Source organism: Meriones unguiculatus, chromosome 6, assembly GCF_030254825.1.
Source record: "Meriones unguiculatus strain TT.TT164.6M chromosome 6, Bangor_MerUng_6.1, whole genome shotgun sequence".
NCBI lineage: Eukaryota > Metazoa > Chordata > Mammalia > Rodentia > Muridae > Meriones > Meriones unguiculatus.
The window spans coordinates 23,009,304-23,035,665 of record NC_083354.1 but is presented as its reverse complement, the minus strand read 5'-3'; the positions used below and the strand labels follow the sequence as shown (position 1 = coordinate 23,035,665).

At 49.3% G+C, this 26,362-nt stretch overlaps 1 protein-coding gene across 4 annotated transcripts; it reads left to right on the top strand.

Annotated features, from left to right (window-relative positions):
- Positions 1 to 66: 66 nt before the first annotated feature.
- On the top strand, positions 67 to 21,088 carry Ubap1l (ubiquitin associated protein 1 like). Of its 4 annotated transcripts, none has more exons than XR_009592248.1 (6): positions 67 to 8,137; positions 13,868 to 14,440; positions 15,425 to 15,634; positions 18,283 to 18,384; positions 19,816 to 19,917; positions 20,676 to 20,699. XR_009592248.1 is itself a non-coding variant. In XM_060384881.1 (6 exons), the coding sequence occupies exons 2-6, from the start codon at positions 8,018 to 8,020 to the stop codon at positions 20,808 to 20,810; spliced, it is 1,140 nt and encodes a 379-aa protein (XP_060240864.1). In that variant the 5' UTR covers positions 67 to 5,601; positions 7,899 to 8,017; the 3' UTR covers positions 20,811 to 21,088. The 4 variants fall into 4 exon arrangements, 2 of the variants coding, with proteins under 2 accessions (XP_060240864.1, XP_060240863.1); XR_009592247.1 differs by having other exon boundaries at positions 18,283 to 18,404; positions 20,676 to 20,697; XM_060384881.1 differs by lacking the exon at positions 18,283 to 18,384 and having other exon boundaries at positions 67 to 5,601; positions 7,899 to 8,137; positions 20,676 to 21,088.
- Positions 21,089 to 26,362: the final 5,274 nt, after the last annotated feature.

The window sequence follows — 26,362 nt, the reverse complement described above, 5'->3', positions numbered from 1 at the left end:
AAGCGTTTCACTCCAAAGTTTAAATTTAATACACAGGTGTTTGCTACAGGGAAATTAATCTTGCTTTTTTGTTTGTTTGATGGTTTGTTTGGTTTTTTGTTTTGTTTTGTTGTTGTTGCTGTTGTTTCGAGACAGCATTTCTCTGCGTAGCCTTGGCTATCCTGGACTCAACCTGTAGTCCAGGCTGGCCTCAAACTCACAGAGATCTGCCTGCTTCTGCCTCCTAGAGTGCTGTGATTAAAGGCATGCGCCACCATGGAGAAATGATCTTAAACATAAAAGTTTGTCTGCAGAATATGACTTAGAATGGCAAGAAAGGTCACCATCAACTTCGGAAATGAGGTGGAATTGGGAGCCTTCCAGTGTACCATGCTAACCTTTGCCCTCTTTTGTAGTTTAATATGCATTGATCAGTTTGTACAGCTAGGGAACAGGAGTTATTTTTTCTTAAGGGCTGATATTATTAGCTTCACCTAACTGCATCTTTTTGTTTGAACTCTTCTTGCCCTGAATTGAGCTGTAGGAAGAGCAGAGATGAAAGATGGGATTGTGTAGTTGTGGTGTTGGCCTTAGCACTGTTGGGCAGGGGCTAGGGAGATTCAGCAACTGACCCAAAAAAGGAGGCGTTGAATCCTGGGTGGAGAAAAGCTGTTCCCACTCTATGTTTGGTGCCAGCAAGGCTTTATAATGTGAACATTATTTGGTTCCTTTTCTGTTTTCTAAGTTTCCTCGTGTATTGCCAGCCTGTAAGTTATAGTGACGGTAGCCATTGTTTCTTTCCAGGCTTAGAAAGACGCAGGTAAGTGCTGTACCCCTGACTACACCCCAACCCTTGGTCTTCCATTAGTCTTTTCAGTCAACAGAATTTGATCTATAATTCTGTCAAGCCTTCAGCCCTTTAACAGTTTGTTTTTTGTTTTGTTTTTCACTTTTACCTAAATCCTCCATTTAATAAACATCAGTGGAAGAAAATGGAGAAATACAATTCAACAATTAATCAGAAAGTTAACTAATTGTTGATTTATCACATTGTTAATTTTTAAAATTATTTTTTGGATATGGGTGTTTTACCTGTATGTATGCCTTTGCACTGCACACATGCCTGCTGCCCACAGGCCAGAGTAGAGTCCAGTCCCCTGGGATTGGAGTTACAGATGGTTCTGAGCCACTATACGGGTGCTGGGGATCGAACCGGAGTACTCGGAAGAGCAGCCGGTGCTCTAACCACTAAGCCATTGCTCCAGCCCTAGATTAATCATATTATATGGGAAAACAAACAACCCCCCCCAACACACACCCAAATCCAGGTCTTGTGAGAAACTAACAGAAGGAACTGGATAAACACAGAGAAGAGTAACAGGCCATTAGAGAAAGAATCGTGTGTTAAACGCTAAGATTTAGCTGGAGTACCCAAGTGTGTGCTGTCTAAGAATTGGCTGCAACAAGCCAACCAGCTTAATCACTCTAAGCCCCTTCATGTTTCTGTGGCCATGTGACTTTTAAAAGCTTAGCTGGGATTACACCATCTGTTGTACAGTTCACGTCTTCTGTCCACAGAGAAGCCCTAGGAATCACAAGGTAAGTACAAGTTATGTCTTATTTCCAATTTGCTCTTAAATGACACATTTGAAAACACTTCCTCCAGCTGCTACATCACTGGCTTTACCTTGTGGGTTAGAGTTAGCCTTGGACCACGTGACTGTCCACACAGGCGATCCTGATGGACCGCGCCTAGCTGCTGCTGAAGATTTTGTTTCCAAAGCAGATCCATTCGACTTTGGAATCAGCTTGTTTTCTCATAATCGCTGAAGCAAAATTTGAGGTGTTTGAGGGAGGTGGCATCAGACTTGTATAACTGCACATGAGCAGAAGCTGTCGACTCTAGTAACTCATGCAAGGACCGGCAAACCAGGATTTGAGCGCTGGCCTCTGGGAGATGGCTTATTTTCCGTTTTCCACCTACTGTAATGTAGGTGCCAAGGACAGAAAAGGAGTGGACAGGATTCCTGCCTTCCTGGTATTGGGAGAAGTAAAAACTTGACGAAGGCTTTCAGTGTCTAGACTTCTTGCTCCATCCTGACTAGCTGATCCCACAGCCCTGCTGTCAGAGCTCTTCCCTGTTGCTGTGATGGTGTACAAGAGCAAGTACTTTCAGCCGTTTATTTCATGCCCAGACAGTTCATACAGAGTGCCTGTGGGTGCCAAGAAATACCCCGTAACCCCACAGAGAACACGGATTAAAAGGAAGATGGCCATTAAAACAACAATCAAAAAATGTTTTGAGTACTTGAAAGGTTCTGTGAGGTCATGAAGTAGGAATTGTCTTCAGACACACAACATTTAGTGAGATAATATAAACAGGGTCATGTAGTAAGAGTAAGTCACTACGTCTGCATGCATGTCCTGCTTTACCGAGTATGCTATGGGTCAGAGGAAAAGGGCAGGGGTCAGTTGGCAGAATGCTTGCCTAGCCTTCATGAGGCCCTGGCTTCAGTCCCCAGCACAAAATAAAACCAGATTCCCACACTTAGGGAGTGAAGGCAGGAGGCTCAGAAATTGAAGGCCTTCCCAGGTGGTTTAGAAATTCAAGGACAGTCTGGAGGATGTGAAAGTGCCTCAAAAATGATTAAGGTTACTGAAAGCTGCTTTTGGAGAAAGCTGCTGTGAGCAGGTGATGTTTCCACTGTGGGGAAAATAAAAGCTTTTAAATGGTTGTTGAGAAGCAACAAAAACACAGGTGATATCAGGAGTGGGTGTGCAGGGGTGCTGTGGGGCTCCAGGGACCCCTGCAAATGAAGGCCAGCCTGGCTGGAATTAGGTCTAGCTGTTACAAGCCTCCACAAGTGGAATTTTTATTTGGAAAGCACCTGAGAACTATAGAAAGAGGATGGTGGCTTAATTTTCCAGTTTGAAGTGATCGTTCTTACTTCTGTGTGTGGAACAAAAATACAATAACAGCACATGAGAAGATAAACAGAGGTGAGTTGTCCTAGTGAGGTACCACCAGGTTGTTAGGCATGGACATGGTAACAAAGGCGGATTCTGAAGAAACTTGGTGGAAGATTTAACATGGGAGGCAGTAAAAGAAAATGAGTGAGTCAGCACCCTGGCTCAGGTCATCATACCATGAGACAAAGACTATGGGGAGGAAGGTTTGAGGGAAGAAGGTGAAGTTTGCTTTGTGGGTGTTGAGTTAGAGGCACTCTGAACTTGGAGGTTCCTGTGGGCAGGTTTTATGAGTTTGCTCTCAGAAGAGACACGGGGTTGTTGGCAGATACCTGAAGCTCTAAGGATGAAGTCAGAGGACAGTGGGGAGTGCCATTCATTTCCAGGCCCCCACCTAGGTCAGTCACTGCCTCACACCCACTCCAGGCTCCAGCCCCATACTCAGGTGCTGCCCAGTGGGAATGGAGAAACGTTGGATTGTAGTTTGTTGGGGCATTGAAGCATGCACAGCCTTGCTTTCCTTACGTACCCCTGCCCATCCAGGCCACTGGGGCTTTTCTGCCACCTCCAGTCTTCCCCTTGAGTCTTGCTGCAGACTGCACACACCATTTATCCACCGTGACCCCTCCCCCCACCCTGCAGGGTCTGCATCTGCTTTCTGCCTCAAGCTGTTCCTTCTCTGGGCACCTGCTCTTTGATCCCTTTTCTGCTCAAAATCTATTTTCCTACCTTTTGATGCCCAAGTCAAGCCCCACTGTTTCCTCAAGTTTGCCCAAGCCCTCCAAGGACTAGATTACCCCTTGCAGAGGCACCCCCTCGTGCATTTTAAAGTGTTCCAACTTGCTCTGACTTCTACTCTGGCCCTGGCTGTTCTTCAGAAAGAGATCCTCAGAATCTTCAAACTAGAAGCCAGCTCACGGCTGGGCAGAAAACAGTTACTAGGGGTGCAGATTTCAAGTGGAAGATGAGGATAGGCATTGCTGTGTCTATCTTAAGTGGACAAGATTTTACAGTTGAGCCTCAAGAGAAGCTGGGCTCTTCCTTCTCTCTAATTCAATATTCATGGGCAGCTAAGACTGGAAGATAAATCGGAGGATGGTAAAATCTGCTGAACATTCCTGAGCCTCCTGTAACATCCCTAGACCTCACTTGTGTCCAGTAAAAATGATCCAGTAACACAAATTTGGGGGTTACCCCAAGACCTGCCTGATCTTGCCCATAGAGGGCCATAAAGAGCCACCCAGGGATATGCAGGAACGTGGGTTCTGGCAGGAAGAGATGAGCCCTAAAGGCAGGAAGACACTGATGAGAGTAGACAGATGGGGGAGGAGATGAGGGCATTAAAGGGCTTTGGCCACCTGCCATCACTTGACCTGTCTGCTCCCAGATCACCCACCCTACCTCCCCATGAGCCTGTCCTGTTGGGAACAGGATGACCGCACAGTGACCCCAAGCAGCAGGGCTCTGTGTCATCCTGTCAGAGGTGACGGATTGTGTGGAGCCAGAGGCATACTCCGGTCTAAGCTCCTATTGTTTGCAAACTGCCAGACCATGGTCTGGAGTTTAGTTTGCGCTATATATAGGTATTGTGTATAGGTAGTAAACTTGTGTTACTAAATCAAGCGCAGATACTATACAGTGCTACCAAAGATAAGTGATATGAAGATTTAATTCCAGAATTTTAGCCTTGGTAGATACTATAGACCAGTACTGATTGACTTTCTTTTTCTTTCCTTGTTTGTTTGTTTTTGTTTTTAGACAGGGTTTCCCTGTGTAGCCTTGGCTGTCCTGGACTCTGTAGACCAGGCTGGCCTCGAACTCACAGAGATCTACCTGCCCCTGCCTCCCTGAGTGCTGGGAGTATAGGTGTGTGCCACTGTGCCTTGCTCTGACTGACTTTACCAATAGCGCATGAGAGTTACAAATGTTCACATCTTCAACAGCATGTTATGCCTGGCTTTTTAATTTGAGCCATTGATGATTGGGTGTGTGTTAGTCACTGTTTTATTTTATATACCCAATGACTAAAGAGGCCATTTGGATATCCCTCTAATGAAAATAAAACTTCTTCTTGTTATTGTTTGTTCATTTTATGTGTTGAACATGAGTCCTTTGTCAGGAGATACGTTGCAAATCTCTCCCATTCTGGTTGTCTTTAAACTCTGATGACTAGGATTTCTAACTTGAATTCAGTTTCACAATATTTTCTTCAATCCAGTCTTTTCCTTTGTGTATAATACTGTAATACTGGAGATTAACCAAGCACTCTGCCACTGAGCCCTGAGCTCTGTGTCCCCAGCCCTCTTCTTACCCTTATGTTAAGAAGGTCACTAAATTTCTCAGGCTACACTTAAACTCACTCTATAGCCCAGGCAGGCATTGAACTTGTGATCCTCCTGCCTCAGTCTTCTGAGTAGCTGGGATTACAGATCTATGTCAAGACTGGCTCTGCATCATTAGCCACACATAGGTAAGTAACACACTCAAAAAAAAAAAAAAAAAAAAAGTCTGTGGGCTGGAGAGATGGCTAAGCAGTTAAGAGCACTGGCTGCTCTTCCAGAGGTCCTGGGTTTGATTCCCAGCACCGCATGGTGGCTGGGATCTGATGCCCTCTTCTGTCCTGCAGGTGTCCATGCAGATAGAGCTCTCATATAAGTAAGTAAATATATCTTTTTTAAAGTTTGTTATTCCAGCATGATGGCATAGACTCCCTAAGCTTTGCTGTTTCGTTTCTGCCACTCACATCTAGCGCTGTGGGATGGGACTTAGTGTGTGCTGTGGAGTTGAGGTCAGTTTTTGGTAGTTCTGAGGTTCATGTGTATAAACTAGTGTGCTACCACTGCGCTCTACCAAGATTGTTTCTTTTCCCCCCAAGATGGATATTGGATTGATCTAGGACACTTCTTGAAAAGTCTTTACTGTTCTGCAGAGCAAAATTTGTCCCTAATCAAGGTCTGTATTGTGTGCTCTGTCTCTGGACTATTTTCATTCCTCTGGTCCCTTTGAAGAACTTTGTGTCTCTCCCACACTTTTTTCCTGTTTATTAGTTGGTTGTTATGGGGGTTTTAGCATTTGCTTTAGTTCTTGAGGAAGGGCCTCACTAAATAGCCCGACTGGCTTGGGCCTCCCTATGTAGACCAGACTGGCCTTGGACTTGGAAATTCTCCTTCCCCTGCCTCCCAGCGCTGTCTTGTCTGTCTGCCTGTCTCTCTCCCTTCTCCAATTTGTTTCTTTAAGATTGGCCTGGGGCTGGAGAGACAGCTCAGTGCTTAAGAGCACTTCTTATCCTCACAGAGCCCAAACCTAACTGTTTAGCAGCTCACAACTACCCAACAGCCCACCACCGTTACCTCCCAGAGAGCCTGCTCACACATCACCTGCATTCATGCATACAAGTTAAAAGAAATTGCCCTGGCTTTTTTTTTTTCTTGGTTCTTTGTATCCCATTTAGTTTTAGAAGTAGCATGCCAATTTACGTTAAAAACAAATGTGGTAAACTTTTAATCCTTGGGATCTGCAAGCCATTTTTCAGAGAATTATATATTGAAGTTTATCATCTTTGAGCAGGGTGTGTTCCTCCACTTGTCTAATAGCTTTTGTTTTTCTGTGTAGAGGCCTTACCCATACTGTGTTAAATGAAGTCCTTGGTGGTGGCTATAATATCAATAAACAACAGTGGTCTATTTTTTAAAAAGTCACTCTTTAATTAAATTTTTAAAAATGTTTTTACATGGTTTATTGTTTACACATAAGGATACAATTTACTTTGTGTGTTGACTGTGCAGCCAATGTCCTTTCTAAATTGTTACTGGTTCTAGGTTCTGTTCATAGATTCTTTTGGATTTGGCTCACATAACTGTGTCATCTACAAATAACGGTTGCTTTCTTTCTTTCCAATCTGTATTAGTTTCCTTCCCTTCTTATACAGGCTGTCCTGGCGCCATGCCAACCAGAATAGATGGTGGCAGGTGGTATGGCACCCTGGTTTCACTGCCAGCCCTGAGGATATCTCTCTGGACTTTAGGCTAAATCGGGTGGAACGGTGGTTAGGGATATTCTCTGCTATTGAGAAAGTTGCCTTTTGGCCCTAAGTTAAGGTTAAAATTAGGTTTGTTTGTTTTTTTGTTTGTTTGTTTGTTTGAGTTAAGGTTTTTTGCTGGGTCTGGGTTTGGTTTTGTTTGGGCATTTCTTTTGTTGCTCTGGGGAATCAAAGTCCAGAGCCTCATGCAAAGCAGGCAAATGCTCCACACTGGACTATGTCCCCAGCCTCATGTTTCTTAAAATAATAGAGAAGTAGAGTTGGGAATGTGGCTCAGAGGTGCTTGCCTCGAAAACACTGAACTCTGGATTTGGACCTCAGCTCCAGAAATAATAATAATAACAATAATAATCAACTCAGCTGGAGAGGTGGCCCAGTGGTTAAAGAACACTTCTTGCTTTGAAGAGGACCAGAGCAATTTCTAGCAGCCATGCCAGGGAAACCACTTGTAACTCCAGCTCCAGGGGATCCTGACTGTAGAGAGGCACAGTCACATAATTTCTCTATTTTATTTTGTTGATCTTCATCCTTATTCTTTAGGAAAATGTATTACATTTATTTAGTGTGTGTGCACGTGCGTGTGTGTGTGTGTGTGTGTGTGTGTGTGCACCATGCACATGCATGTACACCATCGCATGCGTGTGATGTCAGAGGACACCTTGCAGGAGAATGCCACAGGTCTGAATTACCAAATCAGAAAAATAATAGAAAAAATCCCTTACAGTGTTTTAAGTAGGTTTATAGTTTCGTATTGGGTCCTGTTCATTGCTGTCTTGCGGTTTATGCAGGTTATGGGCATGGCTTGGGCATGCCTGATAACACGAGACTTAGACATAAAATAGTCAGTGTGGATACTCTGGGTTTTACTCACTTCCCCCTGTACAGCACTGGCCAATCTGTTTCTTCCTTCCAGTTGTGGGGGCCGCCACACAGGAGGGTGTGTCTGAGGCCGGTTCTGAGGACTATACCTTCTCCCTGCCATCAGGCTACGTGCTCAGCCCGTCTGAGACGGCACCTCCCTTCTTTGGCGGAATGCATGCTCTCGATGGTGTCCCCTTCAAGGTGCCCAAGGGTTTTGTGATGGATACAGAGCCCCAGCCTGCGCCCGAACTCAGTGTCCGGGACTGTAGAGAACTTCTGCTGGGCTCCATGGTAAGTGAATCTCTCTCTCACTGTCTAGCTTTGTCCTTGGATCTGAGGCTGAGCCCTTAGGGTCTGTCTCATGATGATAAAAGGAAGCTTGCTTTGCTTTCAATAGTCTAAGGAAGTTGAAAACAAACCAATAAGTTCTATGGAGAAGCCTCAATGTCTGGGTGATGAGGTTGCTTTTTTCCTACGTCAGCTGAGGGCCTGCCCGTGTGAACTGCTTGTCACTGCCAGCCTGCTCATGTCCATCACCTCTTCCCATCAGCTGTTAGAATCCCTCCTGGTGATGAGACTCCATCTCCAGAATCCTCTGTTATAAGTCCAAGCAGCGGGCTGAGTGCACTCCTTTAGTCCCAGCACTCAGGAGGCAGAGGCGTGTGGAGCCTGGTTTCCAGGGCTAGTTCCAGGATGGCCGGAGCTGTGCAGAGAAACCCAGTCTCAAAAACGGGTGAGGGGGTCCAAGTCAGGTAGCTCTGTGACTACATTAGGAGGAGATAATAGCCCACAGACCCAGCCCATGGGCTGGAGACCTGAAAGGGCCTTGTGCCTCTCCCTCCTGCTCTGTGGTGGTGCCACAGGTAAGCTCAGGATAGAAATGCTTTAACTCTGTGAATCAAGTTTACTTAAAGATTTAGAGGAGAGAAAGGCGGTGGTGGTGTGTGCCTTTAATACCAGCGCCTGGGAGGCAGAGGCAGGTGGATCTCTGTGAGTTCCAGCACAGCCAAAGCTATACAGAGAAACCCTATCTTGAAAAAAGATTTAGGGGAGAGATATGTTGCATTTATACTAAAACATGGGGCTGTAGCTGTAGCTCAGGTGGAAGAGTTGCCTGTCCTATAGCATTGATGTATCATAGGGTTGACACAGATCTGTATGAACGTAAAGATTAAAGTCGCCAGGAACTTTGAAGCTGGTCTGGGCCCCCCATGTATGGTAGCACATGCTGTCTAATCCAAGCAGTTGAGAGGCTGAGGCAGGAAGAGCCTGGGCTGCATAGGCACATCAAAAAGAAACCAACAACAAAAAGGATCTCATTCAGCTCTTACTCATTTTGCACATGAGAAACCTGAGCTCCAGACAACGAAGATTTATTCTGTAATTGCTCAAGGCGAGACTAACAGCTAGTCCCAGGTCCCAGATCATCTCTTATAAGCCAAGAGTCAGACCTAACATATGAGAGATAGGGTAAGAGGCAAGTAAGGCTCTCAGGGAAAACATAATATCAAAAAAGAAAAAGGAAAAAGCCATAGGAGGGAGAGGGGAAGTGGTCAGGAACTCGGGGGCAGAGGGCAGAGGGCAGTCTAGGAAGGAGAGACGTGGGGAGGCTCAAGTGGAGCAGCTGCAGCTGCAGTGGCGTTGAGAGCACAGGACACCAAGGCCAGGATCCTGCCCTCTGCACAGCCCTGACTCTGCAGCCTGCACTGCAGCTGCTCTTTCTCTGACACAGGCCCGTGCTGTCGAGGAGAGGAGCTTGGTCACCAGAAGTTCTTATGTGTGCATACACACACACAAAAAAAAAAAATCTTCTTGCTTTCACTTCAATGTATTATAAGCTCTTACCAGTCTACAGAGAGCTTTGGTTTTGTTTTTCACTCTATTTTGTATTATTTGTAGGAACCTTCATTGACTTAGTCCCCTCTTGCCGGACATTTAGATTGTTGCTAGTTTTCATGGGGGAGTGGGGCCTATATGCAGATGTCCGTCAGGATTTACATCGACTACCCTCCATTGGCTCACACCGATTTATCCTTTATCCCCCCAGTGTCTCAGGTTCAAAAGCAGCCTTCAAACCTGATTGGCCAAGGGACAGGCAAATAGTATCTCAGGGAAGTCTTACTTTGCCTTTCTCAGTTGCCAAATGGGGTTCATAGATTGTCATTTGTAAGTTCTTTCTGTGGGTTCACCACAGAATTGCTTGTTTTGTTCCTGTTGGACTGTTGATTGTTTTCTCATACATGTTCCTATATGCACAGTGTATCCATGCGTGTGTGTGTGTGTGTGTGTGTGTGTAAGAGTTGTAAGAGGGGATGGTGGTGGAGGAAGAGAATTACCTTTTTGGGATTCTGGATTTGACAGAATGGGCATCTCTAAATGAGACTAGAAAGGCTCGCTCCGGTTTTCTCCCAGTTCTTTCATATCACCTACTTGAATCTTTGATGCTTTCATTGCATTCAGTGAGCGGCAGGTTCCAGATCATCTCTTGCAAGCCAAGAGTCGGACCTAACACATGAGAGCTAGGTTGTCCCCCTCGCTGACACACTTACTCACTGCTCACTACTTTCCTATTGCTTGAGATGCTTCTTCGTTACTCATAAAGTATTACTGATGGAGATAGGTGGTTTAGGATCTTATGGAGTTTTGTAATCAAAAGTGTTGATATTTTATTGGATCTTTGTATCTTTTCATCACTCTGGGCCTTACTGGCCATCTCTTAATCTTTTAGTCTCCTCTCCAGCTGTGGCTCTGGATGAGGTTGTCTTTCCTCTGTCTTTCCTCCATGCCTCTCCTTGTTCCAGTCTCTCTCTAGCTGTTAATTCTGCACATTTCTATGTGCCTACTCTGGCCGGGAGAGCCCTGGGCCCCAGAGCTACAGAGGAACAAAGCGCGGTCTGTAGCCTTGGGCATGCAGTCGCACTGGAACAGCTGAGTTAGGTGCCTGGCCACAAGGCAGAGTGTTGTCGGCAAGAGGGGAGAGTGAGTCCAGAGTGTGCGTGTCTTTCTGCCCACCCACCTCTCCCCCCTGCTTCCCGCCACCAGACACTCCTTTCCCCAGATTTTCATCAGTTATCCACGGAAGAACACTGAAACTGCCTTTTCCATCCATTTCTTTATGCTGTGTTGGGGAGAGAACCCAGGGCCTTGTACGCTCCATGCAAGCATTTGGCCAATGAGCCAAAATGTTTATATTTTTAGCAAAGTTGTGTGTGTTTTTTTTTTTTTTCATAACTTTAAAGGTAAGGATTTTTCCTCATTTGTCACTTCTCAAGTTAGATTATTATGTGGGATCTAATCTACTTTTTTTTATTATTACTAACAATCTAATATCTACTTATTTATTTATTCACTTTACATCTCAGTCATAGCCCCCTCCCTCCTCTGCTCCCACTCCCACCCTCCTTCCTTCTTCCCTATATTTCCCCTTCCCTACTCCTAAGAAAAGGGGAGCCCTCCCTACACCGACCCATCTCAGCATATTATGAAGGACAGAATGCATCCTCTACCTGTGGCCTAGCAAGGCAGCCCTGCCAGGGGGAAGTGATCAAAAAGCATGTAAGAGAGTCCTTGTCAGTCACAACCCCTGATCCCCTTACTAGGACATCCAAATAAAGACTAAGCTGTCCATTGGTTATATATATGAAAGGAGCCTAGGTCCAGTCCATATATGGTCCTTGGTTGGTGTTTCAGTCTCCGCCAGCTCCACTGGGCCCAGGTTAGTTGGCTATGTTGGTCTTCTTGTGGAGCTCCTATTCCCTCCGGGTCCTTCTATCTTTCCTCCCACTCTTCCACAGGGCTCCCTGTGCTCCACCCAGTGTTTGGCTGTGAGTTTCAGCATCTGTTTCCATCCATTGCTGGGTGGAGCCTCTCAGAGGACAGCTATACTAGGCTTCCATAACAGAGTGTCATTAATAGTGTCAGAGGTTGGCTCTCTCCCATAGTGTGGCAGGCATTCCCTCAATCTCTGTTCTATCTTCAGCCCTGTTGGCAGGGTAAATTTTGTGGGTGGGTTGGTGTTCCCCTCCCTCTACTAGGAGTCCTGTCTGGTTAGAGGGTGGCCTCTTCAGTCTCCATGTGCCCCACTAGCAGGGGTCTCTACTAGAGCTACCCCATATCCTCCCAGGAGCCTGCCCTCTCATGGGTCTCCAGCCTGTCTCAGAGATGCCCCCGGCCATGGTTTCTCTTCTCTCTGCAAGTTCTCTGTTCTTCTGTCCCCCCTTCCTACACTAGATCCCCACCCTTATTTCTCTCAGCACTCCCTCCCCTATCCAGTTCCCTCTCTTCAAGAACTTCCTTTGTCTATTCTATTTCCCTTCTCAGTGAGATTCATGAATCTCCCTTCGGCCCTCCTTGTTACTTAGCTTCTTTAGGTCTGTGAATTGTACGGTTTTCCTGTGCACTGTCAACAGAACAAAACAGCAGCCTACAGACTGGGAAAAGATCTCCACCAACCTGACACCTGACATAGGGCTAATATCCAAAATATATAAAGAACTCAAGAAATTAAATGTAAACCAAACAATCCAATTAAAAAGGGAGGTACAGAGCTAAACAGAGATTCTCAGCAGAGGAATCTCAAATGGCTGAGAAGCACTTAAAGAAATGCTCAACACCATTAGTCATCAGAAAAAAGCAAATCACAATGACTCTGAGATTTCATCTTACACCTGTCAGAATGGCTAAGATCAAAAACTCAAGTGACAGCACATGCTGGTGAGGATGTGGAGAAGGGGGAACCCTCCTTCATTGCTGGTGGGAATGCAAATTTGTAGTCTGCTTTCTTTTTCTTGTAAATTCATTTATTATTTTTTTTTATTTCATGCACATATATGTCTGTGTGAGAGTGTCAGATCCTATGAAACTGGAATTATAGACAGTTGTGAGCTGCCATGTGGGTGCTGGGAATTGAACCCAGATCCTCTGGAAGAGCAGTATGTGCTCTTAACTGGTGAGCCATCTCTCCAGCCCCACCCCACCCCTTTTTCTTGTTTTTCATAGTGAGGGTTTTCACTGTGATGTAGCCTTGCTGGCACAGAACTCAGGCTGGCCTAGAACTCAGAGAGATCTGCCTGCCTCTGTCTCCTGGGTGCTAGGTGATGGATTAAATAAAATGGAATAAGCTAATGGCAAGATGAAGCTACATTATATAAATGCAGGTTTGTTAGGAGCAGAAAGGGAAGGGAGGGGAAGAGAGAATACACTTTGGGGGGAGAAGAGAAGGAGAGAGAGCAGGAAAGGGAGAAAGGGCAAGAAGGAGAAAAGAGGCAGCAGAACCAAGATATCTGGACTATATAGTGAAGGCCCCTGGGAGAAAAGTTCCACCCCTAGATGGAGGGCAGGGAATGCCAGCCACGCCCTGCAGCAGGTAGGGACTGTGACACGGGGATCAACACACCTGGCCCTGTCCTGCTCTTGAGTGGCCTGACGTGCAGTGGAGGAAGCTCTGCAGTCAGAGAGGCAAACACAGCTCAGCCCCCTGAGACGGTGCGTCTGAGCCTTGTCTCTAATCTGGAAACAGGAAGGTCAGCTGACTCCACCAAGCAGCGCTCAATGCAGACTGGATTGTTACATCCCTGGGCCCAGGAAGTGGGGACAGGTAATACCGCTGGCTGAGGAGGCTTATGTGCCGGACCTGCTTCTCAGGCTGACAGCCTTGTGGCCAGCCGTGCCGGGCCCAGATGAAAGCTGCTTTGCCACGAACATGTTAATTTTGAGACAGGTTTTCTGGTAGCCTAGGATTGTCTTAAATGCACTACCCGGCCCAGAAGGACCTTGAACTTTCTATTTTCTTGCCTCTGCCTCTCAGGGCTGAGCTCACAGGTATGCACAGCCAGACCCACGCCCAGTTTGTGTAGTGTTGAGCTGGATGGGAGTGGGCTGTGAGGATACCCAGAGCTTAGAGCCAGGACCTTTCCCCAGCTGGAAAGTTTGACTGAACGGGGGCCCCAAGCCAGCACGAAGGCTGTGGCCCCACAGGCCGTGGCTTGCCACAGCTGGCTTACACGGTATATCTCTCTGCAGTACGACTTCAGCCTGGAAAGGAAGGCTCTCTTCTGGGTGGAAGCAGCCCTCCGAGGACCTTTCCCCCACCAGGGCAGTGACGGGGGGGTTGCATCAGCCCCTCCGGCCTGGTTGTTACTGGTCAATCCAAACTACCATCTGGGACCTACACCTGCTGAAGTCAGAGACCCAGAGGTTGGACTCCAAGAACCTCCCCAGGAGGAGGAAGAAGAAATTGGTGAGAAGGGGCACGAGGCAGGTGCTTCCTCCGCCAGCGCCAGCGAGGAGGAGGTGGACTCCAGCAACGCTCCGCTCGGCTCCCCCACAAGCCACCGCCGCTGCTCCCTGGACGTGCTCCGACACATGCGGTCTGGGCTGGCTGGTGCCGGGCGGCGGCTCTCGGAGAGCAAGCTGGCCGCCTGTCCGCGAGCGCTGCTGCACCGCTTCCGTGACCACCACACGCCGAGCCTGCACGCCAGCCTGGCGCCGGCCCCTGGCCCAGCGCCGCAGCCCCCCGACGTCCCCGAGCTGCCCCCACGGCCCTCCACCGCCGGCGCCATGCCTCCGCTAAGGAGCCACAAGCCCATGGTCGCTGTAAGAGCCCTCCTCCCAGGCCACAGCCCCAAGTCCAAGCCTCCAGGTTGAGGGGGCCTGGGTTCTTTCCTCCCTGCACTCGCCGGTCCCGCCCGGCCCTGTGGTCCTGTCCTTCCTTTTGCCCAGAGGCGCTCTCTCTCTCTCTCTCTCTCTCTCTCTCTCTCTCTCTCTCTCTCTCTCTCTCTCTCTCTCTCTCTCTCTCTCTCTCTCGATTTCCCATGTGGGAGGGGTATGTCACTGTGACTAACAACCACAGTTCCTCGCCCCATCTGTCTCTTACAGAGAAACATTAGTTCTTTCGGGGGTGGGGTCGGCTAACATTCATTGTTGTTTCCTGGGCACCAGCAGTAGACCCTACCGACAGGGGGAGCCCAGTGAATACCTGTTACACAGTCAGATCTGGGGGTTCCCTGCCGAGAAGCTAGTGGCGCAATCAAGGATTCAGTTGCTTCCCACCAGACACCCACAGGACAAAGAGACTTGGTCAAGAGGCTGTGGGGGGGAGGCCAGGCTTGGCCGTGGGATCAGCTTTGCACAGGCAGGACTGGCGCAGCTGGGAAGACCAGGGTGGAGGAGTGCGTGCAAAGTCCCCAACGCAGAAGCGAGCCTACAGCCAGAGAAACAGGCATCGGGCAGCCCAGGAGTGCCCAGTTTTGTATTTATATCTTTTTTGTCTTGAGGGACACCCACTCTCCCGCCCCGCCCCCACCAATGAGTAAGGTTCAAAGTCTTCCAGGCCTTGGATCCGGGGAAGATTGAGGTAGAGCCAGACTGGTGGCAGAATATGGCGCCGGGCACAGCTTTGCGTCCGCAGTTAGATGGGACGCAGTCCCACTGCGGCGATACAGACTAAGGCCGAGGAGAGATTAAATCTAAACAGCGGGGTCTGGAACTCTGGCTGAGCCGCTGGCCCGCGTGACAGAACAGATGTCCAGCTGACTGTGGCCCCCTGTGGTTGCTGACGACATCCTGTCTGTATTTCAGTCCCTCAGCCGGTACACCTGCCTACCACCTCTTAGGGAGACACCCCAGCCCCTCATCTCCTGTAGAGTGCACCCTGATCCAGCAACTGACCTGCTGTCTGCCCTGACCAAAGAGGAGCAAGACCTCATCGGGCCAGTGGTCGCCTTGGGCTATCCCCTGGGAAGGGCCATTGTGGCTCTGCAGAAGACAGGAAGGCAGAGTCTGGGTCAGGTGAGTGGGGCCAGGGCTGAGGCACACTGGAACCGGGTAAGGTCAAATGGCTCTTTACCTTTAACTTGAAAAGGTCTTGCTCTCCCCCCACCCCATCTTCCGTTTCCTCTCTTGCAGTTCTGGGGATCAAACCAGGACCTTGCACAACACAGGGCAAGCTCTCTACCACTGACCTAGGGCCCAGCCTTTGCTTCCACCTCTTTAGAGGCAGAACCTCAACGTGGCACAAATTACCAAGTTAGGATTGAGTTTCTAGGCCTACTGCTATCTCCTCTACAGGACGTCCACAGGAACCCCTGTGGCCATTGGAGATCTCCATATTCAAACCCCTATCCTAGCCCATGGCCTGAATACCGGATGCCAAAGCTTTAGGCAGTCTAGAACTGTCCAATAGGACAGTCTCTGCTGAGAGCTATGTGTATGTGCATACTTGCTCTTGTGTGCTGGTGTGAGTGTGTATGCAAATATGTGTGAAGGCCATAGGTCAGCCTCAGGTGTCTTCCTCAGACGCTGTCACATTTTTTTAAAAGATTTATTTATTTATTATTTATACAGTGTTCTGCCTGCTGCCAGAAGAGGGCACCAGATTTCACTAGAGATGGTTGTGAGCCACCATGTGGTTGCTGGGAATTGGGCAGCCAGTGCTCTTAACCCCTGAGCCATCTCTCCGGCCCTACTAGCACATTTTTAGACAGTCTTTCTTCTGCATGACAGATGCTGATTCAGCCAGGAGGGCTGCCTCAGTCCAGTGATTGGATGCTCCCCAGCTAGGCCACGTTTCTTCAGAAAACTAACCTAGTTGGTTCCAAGAGTATAAGAGCAAAAAGCTTCAAGGTCACCTAGGCCCAGCCTTCAAATTTTGTCTCCTTCTATTGGTCAAAGAATGGCATAGACCAGTCCAGATTTAAAGGGTAGACTCTACGTGATTGGGTGGGTGGGAGGGGGACAGAGAAATTCTATCCGCTGTCAGCCTACCACAAAGGGGTTCCGTGGGAGCTCCTCCCACTGAGGGGGGCGACCGGGGCTGCCGCTCCGGCGACACGTGTTTGGGAGGTGCCACCTAACCATCTGTCTGCCGGCGGGGTGAGAAGCAGGCTCGTGGGACTGAAGATTAAAAAGGAAATTGGGGGCCCCTTGGAGATACCTCAAAGCCTAGATAGATCAAAGCTTTGATAAAAGACCCAGTAGACAAAAGGGGAATATGGAAGGCCCATGAGCAGGGGCGGGAGGTGTCACTGCAAGCCACTGCCAGTGCCCACCCCTCCCCAATGTGCCGTCTCTGCTTTGCACTATCTCCTAAGCATCAGGGTTCTTGGTGGTGGAAATCTTCTCCATGGTAGTCAGTACTTCCTCAGCTCCTCTGGGTTCAGATCACTACCCCCTTGCAGAACATTTTTGTAAGGGAGTCCCTTTTGGCCTAGATAAAATGACGATCCACAAGAGAGGACACTGGGTTATAGAGACAGGACACCTACAGAAATGTGGAAGAAAAGCTTTGGACATTACTTGCTCCTTCCTTTCTCCCTCCTTCGATCCCTCCCTTTCTGCCTTCCCTGGCTTGATGTGCTCACTGCAGCCAACAGGACAGGTATGAGTGGCACACGAGTTAGTTCAAGGCCCAAGTGCAGATCTGCTAGGGGGCACTAGACATACCAGGCTCCCTCTGAGGAACATATGTTTGGAATCAGTGACTTCTGGGAATTTATCTTGGGGTCTGAAGGTGGCATCCTTATCTACCCTGAGCCTGAGGCAAGCTTGATTGCTCCTATAGTCCCATAGACCCATGAGCTGACCAAGCAGTAGAATCTCCAAATGCAGATTCCCAGGCCTGGTCCCCACAGGCCCATCAGTGGCTCTGGGTCCTGAGGGCTTCTTCTGGCCTGCAGGCGGCCCTGATGAGTAGTTTGGCGAGGCATACCGGTAGTTGGCTTACTAGTGAGCTTGTGATTTGCAGATTCACCTGGAGGGGCAGCGGTTTGTTGAAGCTGAAGAGAAAGCCCGAGGACCTGGGCTAGTAAAGGTGGAAGGAGAACTGACTCAGAAGTTGCCCTCTGAGAAGGTGTCCATACATGGCACGCACGTGCTGTTTCCCCCTCCATCACACACCGTGCACACACAGTAACAATAATCAAAGCTCTTTTGAGACAACCAGGTTGGCCAGGATCCTCCTGTCCCTGTCCACCTCCCTCTCTCTCTGGAGGTGACAGTTTCTCCTGAGTCTCTGTCCACTGTCATGCCAGCTCAGATCTTCTCCTGCCTTTCCTGCAGCCGATCAGAGGGACCAAGAGCCCCTGAGAGCTTAGGTGACACAGAGCCTCGTTCTGGGACTCTGACAAATCATCAGCTCTGCCAGGGCCTCCATTTCCTCAGTTGTGCAAGGGGTTGGGGCTTTCAAAATGTGCTCAGAGCAGAGTGTGGGTGTCACGGCAGCTCCTCTCTCGGGAGCACCGGGCTTTGTGCTCCGGCAGCCATAGGCCTTCAGCTCCAGGCAGCCTGCTCTTAGCTGCTTGTTGCTGAAGCTTCCTGTGCTGGGACAAGCAGACCAAGAGCTCCAGGAGTTTGCAAACCACAGGGCTAGACAGTCTGTGCTCCTGCCTGCTCTGAAGGTTAGCGGAAACCTGACCTGCTCTCTCCCGGATCCTCACAAGGTTCCCATGGCCTAGAGCCTCTGTCTGACACCTGTTCCGGTAAATGCTGCTTTGATTCGCCCAGCCCTGGCATAGTCTCCCACGTCTGGTCTGTCTCCTCCGGTACGCTGAGTTCCTTGAAGGTAGTTCTTGATTTGCTTGAACACCGCATGTGTTTCCTGTGCTCCCATGACTTCCCTGTGGGTGTTGGGGGGTGCGGTGGTGACCGACTGACCTCCCACTTGGTGCCAAAAGTGAGTGGACGCAAATATAGAATGAAGCAGCGTGCACTGTACTGGGTGGGCGGGGCCTGAGAGGCCCAAGGATAGCCCAGTAAAGACAGAACCTGCACAGAGGCCTCCTGGGAGGGGAATGAGGCTGGCCTTGGATGGGGCGTTGAACAGAGGCCTCAAGTAAAGGAGGAAGCTGAGGCTTCAAGCAGGGTAGAGTATGGTAAAAGGCAGCACATTTGTTTTGGAGACAGGGTTTCATGTGACTAGGCTGGCCTCAAACTCACTTTGTAGCTGAGGGTGATCTTTAACTTATATTAAACTCGTGTGTGTGTGTGTGTGTGTGTGTGTGTGTGTGTGTGCGCGCACATCTGTGTGTAGGTGCAGACACTCCTGAGTGCATGAGAGTCCAGAGAAAATATCCTGCTGTCACTCTGAGACAAGCTCTCGCACTGAGCCTAGAGCTAGGCCGGCAGCCAACAAGCCCCAGGCATTCTGCTTCTGTTCCCACAGTGCTGAGGTTTCAGGCTGGCCTGTGGCAATGTCCACATTTGTATGTGGGTGTTGGGCACTTGAACTCAGGGCCTCACTCTCACCCACTGAGCTGCTCCTCAGCCTTGACCTTCAACTTCTGATCCTCCTGCTTCCACCTCTCCAGTGCACTGTCATGCCCAGTTATACGATGCTGGGGACTGAGCCTCATGCATGCTAGGCAAGTGCTCTACCTACTTAGCTACCTAAGGCGGCACCTATTTGGGGTTTTATTGTTGTTTGCTTTGGAGTCAAGTCTTACTATGCTACTGGCTGGCCTCAAGCTCACTGTGCAGCCAGGCTGCCTTGATCTACTGATCCTCTGTGATCAGGGGGTGATGAGAATAGGTTTTTCAGTGCCAGGAGATGTTCCCCTGCCACTTTCCTACCCCAGTTCTGGGGCAGACTGTTGCCTGGTGGGAACCCAATAAATCCTAGGTGACAAGTGTGTCTGGGGATGAGGAGGGGCGCTCCTCTGAGAAGGCTGGGGAGGCGGAGGCAGTGCAGGGTGGCTGTGTGGGGCCGGCTCACTCGCTTAAAGCCTGTCCTGCACCACACTGAGGCTTTATGAACATCTGAACAGCACTTTTCTTGGATTCTATCCCTCAACTTGGGACACTCATTGTGGACCTGTTGTCACTTGTTCTCAAAAGAAGCCTGTTCGAATCTGTTGGCTCGTGTTACCTGTGATGGGTTGTTCAGTCTGCATGGCCTTGGTGAGACCCTTGGGTAACTCGCAGCATGCCCCTGACACTCCTCTTACTGGCTTTCTCCCTCTGCTCTCTTCCCCCAGTTTCTCAGCTACCTCAGTGCCTGTGAAAGGCTGCTGCGGCAGGGCTACGATGAGGCTCTGGTGGATGAGGCCATGGAAATGTTCCAGTTCTCCGAGCATCAGGTCATCTGGGCCTATGGCTTGGGAACCAGGGAGGGGGAACATGTGGTGCAGGGGTGCAATGGCCCTAGAGCAGCGTGCAGACTGCTCAGGAGAGAACTGGCCTGCCCACACTTGGGAGAAAGTACTGACAGAGAGAAGTGGAGCGCAGCCACGGGTAGGAGACAGAGAATGAAGAGGTGGAGAGGGAACGGAGGCTGGTGGAGCCGGGGCTTTGCTGTAGGTAACCCAGTCAACACAACACATGCTACTGGATGCTGCTATTTGAGACTCCCTACAGGAGCAGCCTGGAGATGCATGAACTTGGGGGGGGGGTGCTGCGCTCATAGCATTCAGGAAGCTTCAGGCCCTACAGAGAGTCACAAGTGCCCATGATAGCTCATACTGCAGTAACGGGGCAGCAATTCACAACGCTGAGAGATGTACAAAGTGGAGAGGAAGATGCAGGGCAGTCTTCAGCAGAGGCTGAGCTGGGTAAAACCAGCATTGCCAGCTCACAGGCAGCACCCCTGGCTGGGGCTGTGTGTCCTCCTGGAGCTGCCAATCACAGGGAGTCCAGACTGAGCCAGATGACGGTACCTCAGCAAGGCTGGGGCCTTCTTTCCCCCATCCCCAGAGGAAGGAGAAGATGACAGGCACTGCCCAGGGTCAGGCTTCCCTGGGGAGGGGACCACAGTCTTCTGGGATGGGCACCAGGCAGGGGGATACCCGGGACCGAGGCAGCTTGAAGTGATGGAGCTCCCTGTCTGCCTCCTCTTCAGGCAGGCGAGTTCCTGCGCCTCTGGCAGCAGTTCAGTGACATGGGCTTCCAGCAAGACCGGATCAAGGAGGTGCTGCTGGTCCACGGCAATCAGCGTGAACAAGCCCTGGAGGAGCTGGTAGCCTGTGCCCAGTGACAAGCTGGGATGCTCCGTGATACCTGGCTGGCCAGTGAAGTACATGCCTGCCACCCATTTTAGCCGTATTACTAAAACCCAATGCTGAGTGGTGGTGGCACACGCCTTTAGTCCCAGCACTAGGGAGGCAGAGGCAGGCAAATCTCTGAGTTCAAGGTCATCCGGATCTACAGAATTCCAGGACAGCCAGGGGCTACAGAGAAAAACCTTGTCTTGAAAAGCCAAAAGTAATAATCATAATGAAATAAATAAAACCTAATGTAGTGCTTGTTTTTAAACTCTGTTTTATTTGGGCTTCCTTAAAGTTTTTCCCTTCCAACCTCGAAGCCCTAAGAAGGAGAGAGGTTAGTGGGGAGAGGGGCCTCAGACCCATTTACTTTTCCTGGCTGTTTAGGGTCAGTGGGTTCTTTTGGGGCCATACCAAGCTCCATCAACAGCAAATGCAGACAGCTGTCTCCTCCGTGCCGCTGCCCTCGAAGCGTTTCTCTCCGTCTGTCTGCTCCAAGCTGCCACACCATCTGTGTCTGGTCTCTTCAAACTAGTCCACGCCACGTGCCAACACCCATGCCAGCCTTTTGTCTTTCTGGGCGCTCATATTTATATCCTTAGAGCCCTAGGCCTTGCCCCTCTCCATGCCACGCAAGGCAAGCTGTTACCAGCTGTCAAAGGCCACCCCCCACATTATCAGCTGCGGACAAACTAAAGCCACTAAAATCTCACGCTCCGGATTAAAACAAAAGCATATTTATGTAACATAACTGAGTTTTTAAAGGAACCAAAACTTCCATTACAGCCTAATAAGACTAAAGCCAGGTGTGGTGATGCATGCCTTTAATCCCAGCACTCAGGAGGCAGAAACAGGCAGATTGTTGAGTTGGAGGCCAGCCTGGTCTGCAGAATTCCAGGATATCCAGGGCTGCACAGAGAAAAACAACAAAACTAATAAACGAACGAAGCACACTCTTCTCGCCGTAAGGCACAGACAATGCCAAGGGTGGGAGTGGGAACCAACCAGCCGCCTGCTAAGTTCTAGAAGCACCAGGTGAGGACTGTGGTGAGGAGATGTTTTCAGACAAACCTTGGAAAACTATCTGCATTTGACTCTTTAAACTATGTGCATTGATGGCTTTGATTTGGAGACAAATAAGTGGTGGGAGCTATCTTGAATCCTGCATGTTTGGGACTTTGGTGTGGAAAACCCTTCATATATATCAGGCTCCCTGAGTTCTTTTTTCTTAATTAATTTATTTTTACTTATATGTATGTGCGTGTGTATATGCATACATGTAGGTGCCCACAGAAGCTAGAAGAGGGCATCAGATCCCCTGGGGTTACAGGTGGTTGTGAGCTACCTGACGTGGGTTCTGGGAGCGAAACTCCAGTCCTCTACAGGAGCAACAGATGCTCTTAAGCTCTTGACTGCTGAAGCATTTACCTGGCTGTTCACTGACTTCTTACTGTTGGTGTCTGACTCAAGAACTCTCTCAGCTTCAGCTTCCTAAGAAAAAGTAATTAAATCCAACCAGAACTGCTATGGTGGTGCACGATTTAATCCCAGCACTTGGGAGGCAGAGGCAGACAGATCTCTGTGGGTTTGAGGCCAGCCTGGTCTACAGAGCAAGTTCCAGGACAGCCTGGGCTACATGGCAAAACCCTATCTCAAAACAAAATGAAATAAATTTCACCAGGTCTACATTTTCCAGACCTGGTTCTTCTTCCATGAGAATTTTAGGCAGTCCCTGGGCCCAGCCCCTTATAGTCTGACTCAGAAAGCCCAGGTGGGCAGCATCCAGAAATTTGGGGTGTGGTTGGTTGGTTGGAGTTGTGTTGTTTTTGCTTGAGGTCTCTATGCTGCCTGGTTGGTCTCAGCTTGGGAGCTCATGTGGTCCTCCTGGGACTTCAGTCTCCCAGGTAGCCCTCCAGCTTGTTTTGTTTTCTGCTGGAGGCTCTCTGAAACATCTTTGCAATACCCTGGGCCCGTGGCCCATGTGCATGACCCTCTAGAGCAGCCAATCTGCGCCCTTTCTGCTCTGATAATCTGGGTTTGAACCCAGCCTGTTACTTTCAGGAGTTTCAAAGGTTGGGACGACAGCTGACTCTAATCACCCCAAGCCCACATTTAAGAGGCTTCAAGGACTGAGAGGACCCATTGCTGGAGTGGCCAGAGACTCAGGCAAGCAGAGATCAGAGGCCAAAGGGCTAGTGCCCCTGTCTCTGCCAGCAGTCCACCCCTGGCCCTCTGATAGTTACCGGGATTCAGACCTTTTATTCTCTTTGTTCTGTAAACGGAGCTGGAGCCTCAGCCTGTGGAAACCCAAGGGAAGCCATGTCTCAGGGCTTCGCTCTCCTGCTTGGCTGTGTACTGGGGACTTCTGCAGGCTGAACCAGCAAGTTTAGGACTGTTCCTCAGGTCTGCTGAGGCCCACCTAGCCCTCTGTGCTTTCCACTAAGTTTCAGTGCCAGCCAGCTTGAAATCACATTGAAAATAGTCCCTGGCCTTCTAACTTGCTTTCAATAAGTTGGAGGCAATACAGAGAGAAGTAATTGGGAATGTCAGCTAGAGAGCATGAAGCTGGTCATGAGTCTGTTGCCAAAAATCAAATGGACTTGGAAAAGACAGTAAAATTAAAGTCCAAATGCTGAGATGCCATGATGGACATAAGGCTTTTTTTTTTTTTTTAAGATTTATTTATTATTTATACAATATTCTGCCTGCACACCAGATCTTACTATGGATGGTTATGAGCCACCATGTGGTTGCTGGGAATTGAACTCAGGACCTTTGGAAGAACAGCGAGTGTTAACCTCTGAGCCATCTCTCTAGCCCGGAGGGCCTTTCTTGTTCCAGGTAAACTAATCCGGCTCAGAATGCCACTTTTATTAGTCCCTTGCATGGGAAGCGACCAGCTGGCAGGCCCGCAAGCCTCTCATCACCCCCATTTGGCAGAAACCCTTCTGTTTTCATTCCCGGGAAACTAGTGCTTGACTACAAATGAGACAACAATAGAAAAACTGTTCATTTACAGTAAATCTTTTTTGGTTTTTAAATTTTATTCATTTATATAATGACTTTATAAGTTTAATTAGGGTTGTTTACCAGAGCATGGGCAATTTACCAGTAGCTATAGTACTGAAAAAAAAGTCTCCTTGGCTCACAGCCATTAACTGCCTACGGAACCTAGAGTAGAGAGCTCAGGGAGGGACCTCATAAGCCATGCTTCCTTAACTACCTTTTTCTTAGGAGGTGGAAAAATAAGATTTGAGGCATAGACTCTGAAATCAGGTGGGGTTACAAGTTCACCTTATTGCTAACTGGCTGTGTGTGTGTGTGTGTGTGTGTGTGTGTGTGTGTGTTTGAAAGTTGCTTATCTGTGCTTCAGTTTTTCATTCATAAAATAGATACTGAAACCTTTCGCTGATGCTGACTGAGAGGAATGGTGCATAGGATGCTTCTGGCACTATCTACCAGCCCACTCACAAATATGCTCTCCCTTTCCTTCTTCTGTAGACACCGCCCTTCTCTGTTCATTCTCCCTGTCACCTAACCAACACCAGCTGTTACGGTGTGCTTAGGTGTTCCCTAAAGATTCACGTGGTAGAGACTTAGTCTCCAGCTGATGGTGCTGCTGGGGACTGGTGGGACCTTCAGGAAATGAGGCCTTCTGGAAGGAAGTTATACCATGTCCCCGGAGAGGACCCTGCCCTTCCTCTCTTCTCTGCTTCCTGGCTACCATATGTGAGCAGCTTTGCTCCCTCAGAGACTCCCACCGCAATGCCCAGCCTCACCACAGGCCCCCAAACAACAGAACCGAGCAGCTGTCAGCTGGAACCTCTCACTGTGAGTCAGAAATGGGTTTTTTTCATTCACTTCCCCAGCTATAGAAAGCTGACACAGCATCATTCTGTAACCAATCTCAGTACACCTGAGCAATCCTCTCCCTCGGGGACCAGGTTTCTCTGATCAGCAGAGTTGAAGAAAGTAGCCAGAATGAAGGATTACGGAAGGGCCACCTGGGGGAACGATGGCCTCTACGACTAATACTCAGGTCAGGTGGTTCTTGAGCTATCCGCATGTGACACACACAGGCTACCTGAAGCCAGACTCTGGATAAGGGGAGGCCACAGGCAAGCCCCAGCCAAAGCCAAGCCTGGCTTCTTGTCATCCCACTGTCCTCTTAGGAGTTATCTCCCATTCTGGCCCCAAGTCCCCTAAGAGACGCATGGTGAAGATGGAAGGCCCGGATCTGACAGGACGGTTGTCTTAGAAGCCACTTCAGGCTGAGTTCTGAAGCTCATTGTGTTCCCAGGGAACTGTACAAAATGTCCTCTGTCTAGCTCACCGTTGGCCACTTCCTCTGAAGAACCCTGATGCTTACCCTGGGCCCACGAGACTAAGCCAGGATGATCTGCCTTCTCAAGGTTCCCAGTCTAATCTATCTGCAAAGTCCTTCCTACGTGGAAATGACAGGTTCACGGTTCTAGGAATTATGACAGAACCCCTCGGGGGATCATTAGGTAGCCTGCCTCATGCGGGCAGTGCTCTCTCCACATAATATGTGATGAATGGTAACAAGCTGCCAGTGTATATATATCCTACATGCCACTTCCCTATTTTTTTCTTTTTATATTAATTATAGTTTATTCACTTTGAATTTCAGCTGTATTCTCCTCCCTCATTCCCTCCCAATCCCACCCTCCTCCCTCATCTCCACCCATGCCCCTCTCCAAGTCCACTGATAGGGGAGGTCCTCCTCCCCTTCCTTCTGATCCTAGCCTATCAGGTCTCATCAGGACTGGCTGCATTGTCTTCCTCTGTGGCCTGGTAAGGCTGCTCCCCGCTCAGGGGGAGGTGATCAAAAAGCTAGCCACTGAGTTCATGTCAGAGACAGTCCCTGTTCCCCTTACTAGGGAACCCACTTGGAGACTGAGCTGCAGACTGGGCTACATCTAAGCAGGGGTTCTAGGTTAGCCACATCCCTACTTTAGAACAGAGTGAGAGCAAGGCAAGTTTTCCGTGTGGCCTTGAGTTCCTAGTTCTGCTGGCTGATGTGCAGGTACGGCAGGCCCTCCAGAGGCCAGTGCCTAAGCAAGACCGCACAGCTCCCCCTCTGTGGGAGCCTTGCTACTCATTCCTCAGTGCGAGTGTCAGCCTCCTGCAGCTGTCAAGCTTCTCCTGCCATGGGAGGAGTGCTGGCCAAGGTGCTACCATAGCCTCCTCAGCCTTGACCTTCCCATGCCCGGGACAGTGAAAAGCCATGCCCCTAGATCTCAGTGGGACAACCCAGGAGCCCCGAGTCTCTTCCCAGACCTTTGGCATCTGTCAGCCCTTTCCTTCATTCCCTGGGTCCAAGTCTGTCCTATAGCCCCCCAACTCCCATCCTCTGTCTGCCTGCTGTTGGAGAAGTCTTGGCTGGTCTCCACAGAGGGCACATGGCCCTTTGCTTACCCTGGACTATAATGAGATCTTAGGCACAGTGAAAGCTGGCCAAAGGAAGGGGCAGGTCCCAGCTGCTCAGCCTTGACCATGAGACCTACCATAAGTAGAATCTGGG